The sequence below is a fragment of the Triturus cristatus genome, chromosome 6 (genome assembly GCF_964204655.1).
Source record: "Triturus cristatus chromosome 6, aTriCri1.1, whole genome shotgun sequence".
Lineage (NCBI taxonomy): Eukaryota > Metazoa > Chordata > Amphibia > Caudata > Salamandridae > Triturus > Triturus cristatus.
Window position 1 is genome coordinate 666,793,430 of NC_140589.1, and position 13,685 is coordinate 666,807,114.

The 13,685-nt window shown below is 47.6% G+C and overlaps 1 protein-coding gene across 1 annotated transcript in view; it reads left to right on the top strand.

The window, feature by feature from the left end:
• Nucleotides 1–13,685, top strand: part of MDN1 (midasin AAA ATPase 1) — a 2,002,810-nt gene that overhangs the window by 153,533 nt on the left and 1,835,592 nt on the right. The window contains exon 10 of the mRNA XM_085611158.1: nucleotides 16–203. Coding sequence (XP_085467284.1) covers nucleotides 16–203 — 188 coding nt within the window. The remainder of the gene's footprint in view (nucleotides 1–15; nucleotides 204–13,685) is intronic.

The following is a 13,685-nucleotide window of genomic DNA, read 5'->3' on the forward strand; positions in this document are numbered from 1 at the left end:
TGTGCCTCTCCACAGATCCTCTTGAAAAGATACCCAAGCCTCGCTGTGGTAACTGACCGGCTGTTAGACATTTACATTCAGCTTACTGGAGACAAGCATCAAATGTCTGACATATTCACTTCTGAGGAGGATACGTTAGCTTCTGCTGTGTTTGATCCAGGAGACCGAATGCCCAGCCTTGAAGGCAGAGGATTGTCTCTGAGGTATGCGTGAAAACAATCCAAAGCAAATGAAATGTTAAACTTGCTTCTATGATTCATAATATATAGTGAAACTGTGTAAGTCACGCCTTGTTGATGTCTTAGTGTATAATTAGTGTGTAGTATTATGAGTACTTTAAGTTTGATTTCAATGGTATGTACTGTTAGTATATATTCTTTAAGTTTCGTTGGCATGACTCTTGTCTAATCACTTAAACTTCATTGCTGCGATTAATATTCTGTACATCAGTAAGACTCACCCCCACATGCATTCTCTCTGAGGTTAAGTCTTATCCTCATCACCCACGTCTACCTTATGTGTCTAGGATGCAGACTGTTTCCCTTGAATGGTGACTGCTAGTGACCTGTACTTCTATTTAGAAAGTACATTGACCCCTGTGTTTACTCACTTTGGGGATACTTGTCGGGCATTGGTAACAGGGAGTGCAGGCTGAGTCTGGACCTCAGGTTTCACAATATCATTCTACAATGATGTTCAAACTTTCCTATTTCCAACATAAACATAGATCAGAGCATGGAAAATGAGGTGTTGAATAGCATGACCCCGTAAGCACTGAAGGAACAGCATAAACTGAGCAGTTAAAGTCCTCCAGAAATTATGTTTTTTTGCCTGATTGTTTGTTAACCTAACCAAGCTGTGCATAGTAGGGAAGAGATGATGCAGGCTCTCGTGTCTCAAATGTGGTTATTCAGCCATCCTCCTGAGTGCTTCTAGGTTTTTCAGCCTTATAACTCCCTTAAGCCTGCCGTGTGCTGGAATCCCAGATGAGAATCTACTCTTGATCAAGAAACTGATCTTGTGGCTAGTTGCAACCAGATGTGGGAGAGAAGGAGGAAACTTGAGAAGAATAGGTTCTGTGGACAAACAGTGGTAGAAGAAAGAGGACAGGACTTACGCCCTTGTGGTAGGTCACATAAAGGTAGAGAGCTGGAAACTTAACCTTGCAGCAGTCACTCATGTAGTTGCAAATCTATCCCCATTTTGCCTAGGCTATTGGGACTGATGACCACCTGTATACTACTGCTCAAGCACTTCAGGTGGCATATGTGGGCTCTAGCGTAATCTGAAGTCTCAGTGGACTCTACATCAGGGGATCCTCTCCGACCATGTCCAGATCTCAGAGGAGACTACAAAAGATGTGCAGTGGTGGTTACTGGACCATGATTGGGTCAGTGGCAGACTCCTTTCCCTATCCCCCCCGAGTTGATGTGTTACTTCTGGGTTGGGGCAGCCATCTGGGAGAGGTGGCGATCAGGGGCCTCTAGTCTTCACCTGAGACTCTGTTCCATGCCATCATCTTGGAGCTGAGGCGGACCAGTTGGAGGTGAAAGGTTTCCTTCCGTCCGTCAAAAGGACGTTGGTGCAGGTGCTTACAGAAAATACCAGCGCAATGTGGTATTACAACAAGCAGTGCGGTGTGGGGTCCTAGACCCTGTGCCAGTAGGCACTATGCCACTGGAAAGGACTGGTCAATCAAGGGATCCTCCTGCTGATGAACCACCTGACAGGATCTTTGAATGCCAGGGTAGATGAACTGAGCTGTTGACGACTAGCGGATCATGACAGGCAGTTATACCCAGAGGTGGCACAAGGTCTCTTCTGCTAATGGGTAGAACCGTGGCCCGATCTTTTTTGCCATAGCAGAGAACATGCCATGTCAACTGTTCTGCACCATTCCACCGCGCAGACACAATCTTTTCACAGAACATCAAAATCTGCTCAAGCAGGAAGTGCAGGCTCTAAGGTACCCAAAGGAGCCATATAGCCCATAACTCTTCAACATCAAGGTACACTACGGCCTATATTACAGCCCAGGCCTTTAAATCACTTCGTACTATCAGAACACTTCCATATGGTCTTTCTTCAAGACTTCATTCAGCACTAGACTTAAAGGGTGCTTACTTCCACATTTCAATCCACCCAGCTCATCGCAAATACCTCATTTGTTATAGCTTGAAAGCATTATCAGTTCGAAGTCGTGACATTCGGAGTCACTACTGCTCCAAGGGTATTCACCTTGGGCCAGATGTACGAACACATTTTCATAGACGCAGAATGGCTAAAACTGTTTGATACATCTGGCCCCAAATGTCTAGCAGTGCTAGCAGATCAACTTCATTCCTTACCATATCTAGACGACTTGCTCATCAAAGCCAGTACTCCTCTCCTGTGTCAACAAAACACTCATACGAATTATTTTTTACATCAACTAGGATTTACTGTCAGCATACAAAAATCACACCTTCAACCCTTACAGGTTCAACCATATCTCGCAGCTTTCTTCATCACACAGGTGGGATCAATATATCCAAATTTTGCCAGCATTCAAATCATATAGACATTGATACAGCGGTTTCATCCCAAACAACACAAAACAGTCAAATCTTTTAGGCATGATGGCATCTTACATAGCCATAGTACCACTTGCTGGACTACATATGCGCCTGCTGCAAGAATGCCTGGAGCAACAATAGTCTCAATCACAGGGTCAGTTACAAGATCTAGTGTTGGTGGACATCCGCACTCCTCGCTCTCTGCAGTGGTGGAACACACAACATTTGTCAAAAAGGTAGCCATTCCTCAACCCTGTTCCCCAGATCATTCTCACAGCAGACGCATCCCTTACAGATGGAGTGCTCAACTTCAGGATCTCACAGTTCAGGGTTTCTACATTAAATACCACCTCGAGCTTCAAGCTGTTCACCTAGCATTGAAAGCATTTCTCACTTACCTGACAGGGAAGGTTGTCTTGGTCAACTATGTACTATTTACAAAAAACGGGGGGACAACACACTCTCTACAGTTAGCATGCGTATCTCAGATGATTTGGCATTGGGCAATACGTCACAACATCCAGAACACCTCCCATAGGTGGTTAACCACTTTGATGACCTCCTCAGCAGGATGCACTACAAGTCCATGAATGGGGACTCCACCCACAGATTCTTCTCCCCTTCTTTCGCAAGTGGAGGTTTCCACAAATAGACCTATTTGCAGCTGCAGACAACACAAAATGCCCAAACTTCGCCTCCAGGTTTCCACACCCGCTATCCAAAGACTGTGCTCTATGGATTAACTGGTCAGGTATATTTGCCTATGCTTTTCCATCTCTGCCACTTCTCCCATTTGTGGTTCGGAGACTCAGGCAAATGTCTCTCACCCTCATTCTAGTAGCTCTCATTTGGGCTCGCCAACCATGGTTAACTACACTACTTGAACTCTCAGTAGTTCCCACCAGAAGCTTCCCCTCAACCCGGACCTTCTTACTCAGAACCATGGAGAAATCAGACACCCAAATCCAAAGGAACTGAACCTTTTCATTTGGCTCCTGAGGTCATAGAATTTTGATACCTTAAACTTCCACCTGAATGTATGACCATTCTAAAAGAAGTACGTAGACCTACTGCTAAAGCATGTTACGCAGCGAAATGGAAAAGATTTGTTTTCTACTGCCGCAATAAGCAAATTAATCCATTTGTTGCAACTGTATATAATATTGTTTGCTACATTCTTCATTTGCAATCCTCGGGACTCGCTTACACTTCCATACGTCTACATTTAGCTGCAGTTGCTGCCCATCTACGTAATGGGCAGAATTCGTTTTTGTTCAAGATACCAGTTATTAAGGCATTCATGAGCTGTAGATCACATGCTTTGCATAGCCTGCCATCTAGTGTTGGGTCCAGATGTTTGCACTTTGTGTTTCTTCGAAGAAGTCTTTTCCAGTCACGAGGTGCGGTGATAATGCGCATGGGCATTGACTCCATTGTTAGTTTTTTTCTGCCATCTGGTCCAGATGTGAACTGCGGCGCTCCGGTTTTCCCTCGACGCGCAATCCACTACTGTAAGGAAGTGGGTTTCTGTTGCACTAACTCCCCCACTTTTTGCCTGATAACTGATGCACTTTTCCTTGTTGTGCCCTGGGCTCCTGCCAATCAGGTGCCCAGGGCCTGTGTTCCTTCCCTAAAAACTGCCTAACAGCCAAAACCCAATTGGCATCTCTGGTCACATGTCAGCCCCTGGTAAATGGTGCCCTAGGTACCCAGGGCCTTGTGACCAGAGAAGGCCCCTGAGGTCAGCAGCACTTATTGTGCCACCCTTTGAGGCCCTGTTCCCTGACACACACACACACACACACACTGCCTTTGCAGGCTGAGTGGCTTGGTGCAGAACAAAACAAAGAGTCGACATGGCACACATCCGTGTGTGCCATGCTCACAACACACACTGCCCTGGCATACCTCAGTCACCCCTCTAGCTGGGTGCTCTATGCCAGTGGTGTGGGTACAGGTGCATGAGCCATGTTCCCTTACAGTACCCAGGTCCATTCCTGGGCACTGTAAGTGCAGTGCTGCCATTTAAGAGTATATGGTGCTGGGAGGTCGTCTACACAAACTCCACAGCACCATGATGGCTACACTAAAGACTGAGAAGTTTGGTATCAAACTTCTCAGCACAGTAAACCCACACTGATGCCAGTGTGGGATTGATTGTAAGATGCACGGGAGAGGGCATCTTAGAGATGCCCCCTGAACCTAACCTACAATCCAAGTCTTGTCTGAGGGGCTGCCTAGGCTGCCACACAGCAGACATGTTGCTGGACCCCTGGGTAGAGAGCAATCTGCTCTCCTGGGCCTGCAACAATGCACATCATGGGTGAGGTGCTAAGTCTCCTCCCCCAGGATGGGCAGGAGACGCTTCAAAGGCATTCCGCCTGTGTGAACTTCTCCAGGCCACTTGCTGTACTCAGCAACTGGCCCCTACCGGTTCTGACCCCCACTCTCGCGGGAAGACTGGTCAGAAACCCCAAGGAAGGAAAGGGAGTGTGCCAGCCTCTGCCAACCCCACCCCTCAGGTGGGGGAGGCGAGGTGAAGCACATCTCCGGGCTCTCGCCATCTCGAAGATGGGAAGCCCTGCCCAATCAGGACTAGGCTACTGCCCCCTCCCACAGAAGAGTGGCAGGATAGGGGGTGTACCCACCCCAGGGCGTTTACCTACCTGTAATGCCCCTAAATCTAGTATTTAGGGGCACCCTGAACCTTCCTTCCTGAGTCCCAGAAACCGAAAGAAGATCAGGGAACAAGAAGACCTGCCGTGCAGCTGCTAACAAGAGGAAGACATGAACTGATTTGGCCCCAGCCCTACCGGCCTGTCGACCCTCGAACCTGCTCCTGCTAAACCCCGGCATCTCCAGTGGTCAGCAACCTCAAAAACCCCTGAGGACCTGACTGCCTTGTGACTCTAACTAATTGGGACTCACACGAGCCGTGGTACTGCTCAAAACAAGCAACAAGCCCCTGGCATCAGCCGGGAACCGCGAACCCTGCGCTCTCTGCACCCGCCAAGCCTGGCCTGTGCCGGAGTGGACAAAGACCACAAGGACGTCTCCCCGGCGACTGTGACCCGAATCCAGCACCCAAGGACCCTATTCGACGCTCCTGACGACGCCTGCAGACTGCGAACCAGGGACCCCTCCGACCGCGACCAGCAGGGGTAAGATTTCCCGATGCCAAAAGGCACCCCTGTGGCCCCCTGTGCCCAACTCCTGGGTGCCTACCTATCCCCCAACTACCCAACTTACCTCTCGAAGTGGTGGTCACACCTGAAGAATCTTCGTCCCCGAGCTTGCAGCCTTTGTTCGTCCTTGAGCTTCTCCATTGAAATCCATTGAGCGCCCGACGGCTCAAAAGCACCCTGCACCCAGCCGTCCGAGTGCCCCTGGCAGTGCAACCTCTATTCCTACCTACTTCCCCATTTGCCCTGAGTAAGTGACCAGGAGCCCAGCTCCCACAGCCGCGTGGCATTCCAGCCAGCAGCCACTAACCAAGGGCCCCCTGCCTTCCATAGGATAACATTGGGCCTAACTCACTCTGCACCCGGCTGCCCCAGTGCCGCTGAGGGTGTAACAACTGTACTTACCTGACCCTGGGAGACCCCTGAGTCTATGCCCAGAACCTTGACTCTGCCAGCCGAGTACTTACCCAAAAGCCTATAACTCACTTATCTTCCATAGGGTAATATTGGCTGGTTTCCCTTGAAATTTCTTGTAAGTGTGGAGTTTCTAAACTTTAAAATATTCACCTAAATTCAACCAAGTAATGGAAATACTCACCTGCTAATAGGAGAGATCCCAGTGCTGGATCTTGGTGCCCAGCACTGACCCTGAAAAGTAATTACAACTGTACTTACCACTAACTCAATTTTTTTCCATAGGAAACCATTGACTGTTTTTCTGTGAAATGTCTTCTAAGTGTCGATTTTTGCAAACTACAAATATTCTTTAAAAATCGTACCAACCGTGAAAACGTAATTACTTACCTGTTTTAGATGGATGACCCAGTACTGAACCTAGGAGCCCAGCACTGGATTACAAAAGTAACGAGAACATACTTTACCCGTAACTTGAATTTTTTTCCATAGGAAACCATTGACTGTTTATCTGTGAAATTTCTTCTGTCGATTTTGCAAACTTACAAAATATTCGTTAAAAATCGCCTGTATAACTTAAACGCAGTCTCTCAACTGCTTACAGGTGTTACACTAATGCTGGATCTAGGATCCAACACTGAACCCGAAAAAGTAACCATAACCGCACTTACCTGCTAAGTGAATTTCCTTCCATAGGATAACATTGGTGAATTGATTAGAAAAAGTTTCCAGTGTTAACTTTTAAAATAGCAAAATATTGCTTAAAAATCACAACAGTAACTAAAACGAATTTACTCACTTGTTTCCAAGAACTGTCCCAGGACTGAATCTAGGATCCAGTCCTGGAGTTAGAAAAGTAATCCTGAAAGTAATCCATTTCATTTAACTTAAAATACCCATTGAGCTCAATTTATTATTGTGTTTGAAATTGTAACACACTGTATCTGTTACATTCAAAAGTCAATTGCCTATTGCAAAGTATTTAACTAAAGCCTCTCATTCTGAGAAAGTATATTTTGATACCTATTGTTGGTTCTAAAATAAAACAACCATATATTTTTATACAAACCATTGGCCTAGAGTTCAGTTCTTGAGTGTGTGATGTGAGAAAGTGGCTCTGTATATACTGTTCCCTAATAGGTACAGGGTGTACAGAGTCCACAGTCCCCCAGAGGCTGATAGAGGTCAAAGTTAGGTATGACCTTACTCTCAAAAGTGGTAGCTTGGTCGAGCAGTAAGGCAGTACCAGAGGACAGTGTAAAGCATTTATTGTACACACTCAGTCAGCAAATGGTTTCACACACTCAATAACTGAACTCTAGGCCAATGGTTTATATATATAAAATATATGCTTGTTTTATTTTTAGAACCACAAAGGGGGTAAAAATATACTTTCTCAGAATGAGAGGTTGAATATAAATACTTTTGTCTTAGGCAATAAATTTGTGTAAACAGTCACAGTTGGTTGCAATAAACAATCCTATTTCCTAAACATAACAATGCATTGAGCTCAATGGTAAATTCAGGTTATTTGTAATAAATTACTTTTCAGATTACTTTTGGAATTCAAGGTATGGCTCCTAGAACCAGCCTGGGGTGAGTATTCAGAATCAAGTGATGAAAGTCGACTTAATAACTGTAATGATTTTTAAATAATATTTAGCTATTTCAGAAGTTAGCACTTAGAAAATATTTCACAGAAAACATTCAATGGATCTCTATGGCAAGAAATTCAAATTGCAGGTAGAGTACTTTATCGTTACTTTAGTAATCCAGGACTGGGTGCCTAGACCCAGGACTGGGGTCCTTATCAAAAGCAGGTAAGTATTTTCGTTTGCAGAAATGGTACGATTTTAAAAGAATATTTCAAATTTGCAAAAGTAGACACTTAGAAGAAATTTCACAGAAAAGCAGACAATGGTTTCCTATGGGAGAAAAATGGGTTAGAGGTAAGTATAGTTGTGAACACTTTTCAGAGTCAGGGCTGGGCACCAAGATCCAGCACTGGGAGCTCACCTAGGAGCAGGTGAGTAAATTCGTTTTTGTCACTTGGCTGATTTTTGGTGAATTTTTGCAGTTTTGAAAAGTTCACACTTAGAAGATTTTTGAAGAAAAAGTCAGTCAATGTTACCCTATGAGGAAAACGAAGTTAGCGGTTTAAGGGTAAGTACTCGACTGGTAGTGTTGAAATTCCGGGCATGGACTCAGGGGTCCCCCAGTGTCAGGTAGGTACAGTTGGTTCACCCTCAGCGGTTTCAGGACGGCCGGGTGCAGAGAGAGTTGGGCCCAATGTTATCCTATGAGGGATAGGGGGGCCTTGGTTGGTGGCTGCTGTCTGGCAAGCCACGCGGCTGTGGGAGCTGGGCTCCTGGTCACTTACTCAGGGCAAGTGGGGAAGTAGGTTAGTGTAGAGAGGGCACTGCCAGGGCCACTCGGGCGGCTGGGTGCAGGGTGCTTTTGAGCCTTAGGGCGCTCAATGGAAATCAATGGGAATGTTCCGGTTTGGAAAGAGGCTGCAGGCTCGGGGACGAGGATGTTTCAGGTGCCACCACCACTTCGAGAGGTAAGTTGGGTAGTTGTAGGTTAGGTGGGTACCCCGGGATTGGGCACAGGGGGTCGCAGGGCGCCGGGTGCAGGGGTGCCTTTTGACGTCGGGAATCTTACCCTCTGGTTGATCGCGGCTGGGGTGGCACTTGGTTCTGAGGCTGCAGGCTTCTTCCGGGATGTCGAGGGGGGTCCTTGGGTGCCGGACTCTGGGTCACAGTCGCCGTGGGGTCGTCCTCTGGGTCTTTGTCCACTCCGGCACTGGCCAGGCATGGCTGGTGCAGAGTGTGTTGGGTCCGCGGTCCCGGGCTGGTGCCAGGGATAGCAAATAGGTTTCTTGAGTAGAGCCTCTACTCGTGGGAGTCCCAGGGGCTTAGAGCTAAAAGGTAGCCAGGTCCTCCGGGGTTGGTGAGGTTGCTGGCCACGTGGGATGCCGCGCTGGTGCAGGTTCGAGAGTCGACAGGCCGGTAGGGCTGGGGCCAAAGCAGTTGGTGTCTTCTTCTCTTTTTAGCAGCTGCAGGGCAGGTCTTTGTTCTTCTTGCTCTTCTTGCCGTTTTCTATCTGGAATCTCAGGAAGGAAGGTTCAGGGTGCCCCTAAATACTAGATTTAGGGGCGTTACAGGTAGGTGAAGGCCAGGGACCAATGGGTCCTTGTCCTGGGGTGGGTACACCCCCTATCCTGCCTCTTCCTGTGGGAGGGGGGCAGTAGCCTAATCCTGATAGGGTAGGGCCTCCCATCTTCAAGATGGCGAGAGCCCGGAGATGTGCTTCACCTCGCCTCCCCCACCTGAGGGGTGGGGTGGGCAGGCTGGCACATCCCCTGTCCTTGTATGGAGTTTCCGGCCAAGCTTCCCGCCAGAGTGGGGGGTTGCAGTGGCCTGGGGAAACTCCAAATGGCGGCATGCCTTTGAAGCTTCCCTTTGCTCATCCTGGGGGAGGAGATTTCTCACCTCACCCAGGATGTGCATTGTTGCAGGCCCGGGAGAGCAGGGGCTCTCCCACCCAGGGGTCCAGCAACGTGTCTGCTGTGTGGCAGCCTGGGCAGCCTCAGAGCAGACGTGGATTGTAAGTTAGCTGTAAGGGGGCATCTTCTAAGATGCCCTCTGGGGTGCTTAGTACATTAAATCCTACACTGGCATCAGTGTGGGTTCAATGTGCTGAGAAGTTTGATACCAAACTTCCCAGGCTTCAGTGTTGCCAATATGGTGCTGTGGAGCTCGTGTTTGACAAGCTCTCAGCACCATGTATTCTTAAATGACAGCACTGCACTTACAGTGCCCAGGAATGGACCCGGGTACTGTAGGGGCACAGGGCTCCTGCTCCTGTGCCCACACCATAGGCGTAATGCACCCAGCTAGAGGGGTGGCTGACATATGCCTTGGTAGTGTAGGTGATGGGCATGGTACACAGTGATGTGTGCCATGTCGACTCTTTGTTTTGTCCTGCACCCAGACACTCAGCCTGCAAGGGCAGTGTGTGTGTAAGGGTACAGGGCCTCTGAGGGTGGCACAATGAGTGCTGCAGCCCTTAAAGGCCTTCCCTGGTCACAAGGCCCTGGGTACCTAGGGTACCATTTACTAGGGGCTGACATGTGGCTAGGGTTTGCCAATTTGGAGTTTGTGTGGTTTAAGGAAGGAACATAGGCCCTGGGCACCTGATTGGCAGGAACCCAGGGTACACTCAATCGAAGTACATTCAGCAATTTAGCAAAAAGTGGGGGCATACCATGCAAGAAAGATGGCACTTTCTCACATGTGAGACCATTTGCTGACTGAGTGTGTACAACAAATGCTTTACACTGTGCTCTGATACTGCCTTACTGCTCGACCAAGCTACCTCTTAAGAGAGTAAAGTTATATCTAACTTTACCCTCTCCCAAACCTATTTGGGAACAGTTTATACAGATCCACTTTCTCACAACTACCCTCTACGGTATTGTTCTCGATCTCGTTTCCCATTCTCTGCGTATCGTTTTGAGACCGTCTTCAATCGGAAGATTCGTGGAAGGCCATTGGGCCTACCCGCATCGGGCTCGCCAGCAGTCGATGGAACAGACTCCATTCTAATTCTGTCCCGGGTGTCGCACTAAGTTTCCGCGCACTGACTTGCACGAAGTGTGCAATCTGTCTATCCCCAGGACATGACGAACAAGACTGTGACGCGTGTCGATCATTTTGATCCAAGAAGACTCTCCGTGACTGCGGGCTCGATGTTACGAAATGCACCAACAAAGCGCCTCAGCACTGGACATCTTCGGTGAAGATTCTGAACAGGAAGAATTCTACACACAAGGAGCCGAAGAAGAGGGGGAACACATCTCTGTGTCCGAAGCCGACTCCAACATGGAAGAACAAGAGCAAGTGACCCCGGGTCAGCGTACCGTTAGTACAGACACACCCCTGCCCCAACATTTGTTGAAGAAAAAGGCTCGGTCCCTCCTCTGCCCAAGGTCGTCACTGAGGAAAAGTTTTGGGCGCCCCGCCCTCTCGCCCGGCACCGAAACTCAAATCAAAGCCTTCCGGTTCAGGATCGAGTCAGCCTCATGTCGAGGCTGAACCGAAACCTTCGACATCTAAATCAAAGCACATCGTTGTGGCCATTCCCTCGCTACCGAAAAGTCAATCTTCAGAGCCGAAAGCTTCTGAGCGAAAACTTGCGATGCTGAAAAGTAAGGCGCCCAAAGGGAAAACGACTGTTCCTTTTAAAGAGCCTTGTTTCGACGATCCGCCTGCAAACACGGATCCAAAACAAAAAACTGGTCATCCAACCAGATATTGGACATATGCATGTGAAACTGCCAGAGAAAAGAAAAATGGGCTTACAAGAGGACTACCACATTCCTTTAAAACGCAAGAATGTGGGTACTAACCCTTTTCCTCCCATTACACCTCCTTTACCCATTGACATAAATTTGCTCATCACACCCACAAATTCCCCACCACACCCACAAATTCCCCACAACTTTAATCTCCTGATACACAAGTTGAAGGGGATGGGGATGAAGATAGGCCACCGGACACTGATGACCCATGTGAGGACTGTAATACAGATCTGATCACAGACAACGATCCGTATCTATACGCTTCCTTACCCATACCACCTGATGACAACATAGAGTATATAGAGCTACTTAATAGGGCTTCTCAATACCATGGGATGGAATTACATAAAGAGGCTCTTGAAGAGGATTTTCTATTTGACCGCAAGTTTCTCTCCGAGATCAACACAGACGCTTCCAAGCCTCTATTCTCAACCAGCACTTGGATAAAGAGCCCCTATTCGGACCTACAGTGGACACTTCTTTAGAGAAGATGAAAAAAGATACCAAGGTAGTGAAATCCATGGGGGCTTTGCAACTCCCTTCCAATCAGAGATCCTTTTGTCGCTCCTTTTACAGGGGTGGCTCCAAAAACACTTAATCAGAGACTCCCTCCTCCTCTTTCAAGGGCAATAATCAATTGCCCTCGTCAAGAGGTTACTTTAGAAGAGGATTTTGAGGGATTAATGGCAAGGGAAGAGGCAGAGGCAACTCAACACGCACTTCCCCTGCAAACACCAAACAGTGACTTCATTCCTCTACCCCCCGATCATTCCACTCCTGCCTGGGGTCGTCTCTCCCAATTTCTACCCATATGGATTTCAAATTATCCAATATGGTTATTACCTTGAACTTACAATCACTCCCCCAAACATTCCTCCAAGATCACACGCAATGTCAAAAAAACATCTTAACCTTCTCAAACAAGAAGTTCTCTCTCTGTTACATAAGGGAGCTATAGAACCAGTCCTATTACAATATCAAGGGGCAGGTGTATACTCCCTATACTTCTTAATTCACAAAAAAGATGGCTCTCTCAGACCTATTCTGGACCTCCGAGACCTGAATCTATACATCCAATCAGATCACTTTCATATGGTTACACTTCAACAAGTACTCCTGCTCCTTCAGCAAGGCGACTTTCTGTCAACTTTAGATTTAAAGGATGCCTACATCCCAATACGGAGTGCCCGCCACAAATACCTCAGGTTTGTAGTGTGGAGCAACATTACCAATTCCAAGAACTCACATTCGGAGTCACTACTGCTCCCAGGGTTTTCACCAAATGCCTGGTAGTGGTCCCAGCTCATCTATGCAGACGACACATTCATGTCTTCCCATACTTAGACGACTGGCTCATAAAAGCAAGATCGCCACAAACTGTCTACGACATACCTACTAAACAGTTCAGCTGCTCCACGATCTTGGATTCACAGTGAATCTATCCAAGTCACATCTATAGCCTCCAGCATGCGAGCGTACTTGGGAGCAGCCACTATAGATACGCAAAAAGCTCTGGCCTATCCCAATCGGTCCAGAATCCGCAACAGTCAAACTCTACTTTCCCAATTTCAACATCAGCAATCATTACCAGCTCGAGTGTTCATACAGTTACTAGGAATAATGGCGTTTTGCATCCTAATAGTTCCTTATGCAAGACTTCAAATGCGTCCCCTTCAGGAATGCTTAGCACGTCAGTGGAATCCGTCTCAAGGTCAATTATCCGATCTAGTGTTGGTGGACGGCCACACTCCTCGCTCTCTGCAGTGGTGGAACCCACTAAACGTATCCAGGAGTGCTGCCCTTCATCTACCCAGTTCCTTAGATTGTGCTAACAGCAGACACATCTCTCACTGGTTGGGGAGCTCATCTCCAAACTCACACAATTCAGGGCATGTGGAGCCTGCATCAAAAGCAACTTCACACAAATCATCTAGAGTTTCTAGCGATATTTCTAACGCTCAAAGCCTTTCAAATTCACCTGGTACGCAAAGCTGTCCTGATAAGCACAGAAAACATGACAGCAATGTATTACATACAGAAACAGGAAGTGACTCTCTCTTCAACTGTCGCATTTAGCACAGGCCATCTGTAGGTGAGCCATACATCACAAAATGTATCTCCTCGCAGAACACCTCCAGGAGTAGACAAATTGCGAATCTGCTCAGCAGA